Below are 1,935 nucleotides of genomic sequence, written 5' to 3' on the forward strand. Positions count from 1 at the left end.
ACCCACCCTACACACACACACACACACACACACACACACACTAGTGATCATGAAGTGATGGAAAACACTGTTGTAATAACACATCATTAACATTTTTCATTCTATTTTAATACACTGCAGAAATCCAAAACTTAAAAGACACGAAACATGCAAATTATGGCAAACAAATAAGCATTTATAAGACTGTCCTCTTGTTCCCATCAAAAATAATTATCCAAAAGTCTAACGTACACGTTACTGTTCAAACGCATCTGAAGTGTTCACACTTAAAAAGGAAGGTACTGAAGCAGGCACAACGTAAAAAAAAAAGGTTCCCATGTGTACATTTATTACGTGTTTAATATTTTGGCTACAAATTGTGCATCTAAAATAATTCCTACCTGCTCATTTCACATGGCCACGGGGGCGCCAACGGGAACAGCCACCTGCTTCCTAACCTTCATCCTCCACATAAACTATCAAAAACAGCTGTTAAGCTTTGTGAGCCAGTAACACAAACACTAAAAACCCTCTAGGATACTAGGATAAAGTGTTTCTAGAAGATGTGAAGATTTAAGCCGAAAGCAGACATATTGTCACTCCCCGAAAAACTCGGCTGCTACGGGTCCTCCCAAGCTAAAATGCAGGAAATGTTTAGTATATTAACAGAGAAGAACATCGGCTTACAGCTAGACAAGCTGAAACAAACATGTGCTAATTATTACTCAGAAAACTATATCAACTTCCAAAGTCGGTGTAATACACACATTATTTGGAGTTCATCTGTTCTATTCGCTTTTAACCTCACTAGAGCTCATGTGTCATATGACTGCGTGAATAAGCTTATGAGAGCAGGCCGCTGAATGAACGCTGGCGAATTACAGCGGGTTTTCCTGTTGAATTTGTCAACTAAAATCAGTATCTCTAGGCCAAAGTATGAATTAATCTATAACTAACCAGCAAAATGCTCATATGTGTGTATCTTCGCTAGCATATGGACTAATTTAGCCGGTTAACTCTTGTCATGCTTAAAGGGCCAGTTCACCCAAAAATGTAAATTGTCATGTCGTGTCAAACTTCCTTTATTCAGTAAAAAAACAAAAGGTTGGTTTTATTTGCGTTTATTACCATAACAGCTTCACATGAGATTCGTATCATGGCAGATACAGGTTTAACAATAAATACACATGCATTATTTTGCACATACACAGCTCTATATAAAGACTCTGTAAAAGTGTGTGAAAAAAAACTAACATTTTTATATGTCCATCTCAGAAAACAAGAGCTTTTATAACTCAAAAGGAGATATCAGGTAGGATGTGAGAGACTGACAGCCTCAGTCTCTCCATTCATTTAGCATCTGCATCGTTTTCCAATAGGGACTTCCGCTGTCCTTCTGTCGTTTCTGTTCATAAGTGTTTTGAACGACATGAGCGTGAGGAAGTGACATTTTTGGGGTTAACTAACGACTGTGTGTGAGAGAGAAAGCAATCTTAAAACCACAAACATGCTGCAAAGTTCAGCCGCAGATTAGAAATGGCTTTTGTAAGCGGGCCAACTAAGAGATTAATGAATCATCCGGTCAATTGCCAACAAGAAGCGTCTTCGACAACATGGCCAGCTTGCAATTTAGGTGATGTCAGAGCTTGCAAGCTGTGTAAACCGACCGATGGCCTTATATAGCGAGCGATCATACTTCCTATGACCCTATTTTTAAGAAGGGCAACGGCCAGAGACCGATCGTCCTGTTGGGGAGGGGTGAAGAGGCCCCGACTCACCATGACGCCTGAGTCTCCCCCGGTCCCGGGTGTGATCTCGTCCTCCCCACGGGGCCTGGGTCCCGGCTCAGCCTCCTCCTGCAGCTGCGGCTCTCCGCCCTGGTCTGAACTCATCGGCCGCTCCTGGCTCACCGCGCCTCCGTCGTTCTCTCCCTGCCCCCCTCGAGTCCCTCTGTTT

At 42.4% G+C, this 1,935-nt stretch overlaps 1 protein-coding gene across 1 annotated transcript in view; it reads right to left on the reverse strand.

The window, feature by feature from the left end:
- Nucleotides 1-1,757: 1,757 nt before the first annotated feature.
- The window catches only part of LOC107578893 (ATP-dependent 6-phosphofructokinase, muscle type-like), a gene marked incomplete at its 3' end in the record, with an annotated part of 3,883 nt that continues 3,705 nt past the window's right edge, over nt 1,758-1,935 (reverse strand). The window contains exon 6 of the mRNA XM_016264794.1: nt 1,758-1,929. Within this exon, the coding sequence (XP_016120280.1) occupies nt 1,758-1,929 (172 nt within the window). The remainder of the gene's footprint in view (nt 1,930-1,935) is intronic.

This window comes from Sinocyclocheilus grahami, unplaced genomic scaffold (assembly GCF_001515645.1).
Source record: "Sinocyclocheilus grahami isolate Dianchi unplaced genomic scaffold, SAMN03320097.WGS_v1.1 scaffold12576.1, whole genome shotgun sequence".
Lineage (NCBI taxonomy): Eukaryota > Metazoa > Chordata > Actinopteri > Cypriniformes > Cyprinidae > Sinocyclocheilus > Sinocyclocheilus grahami.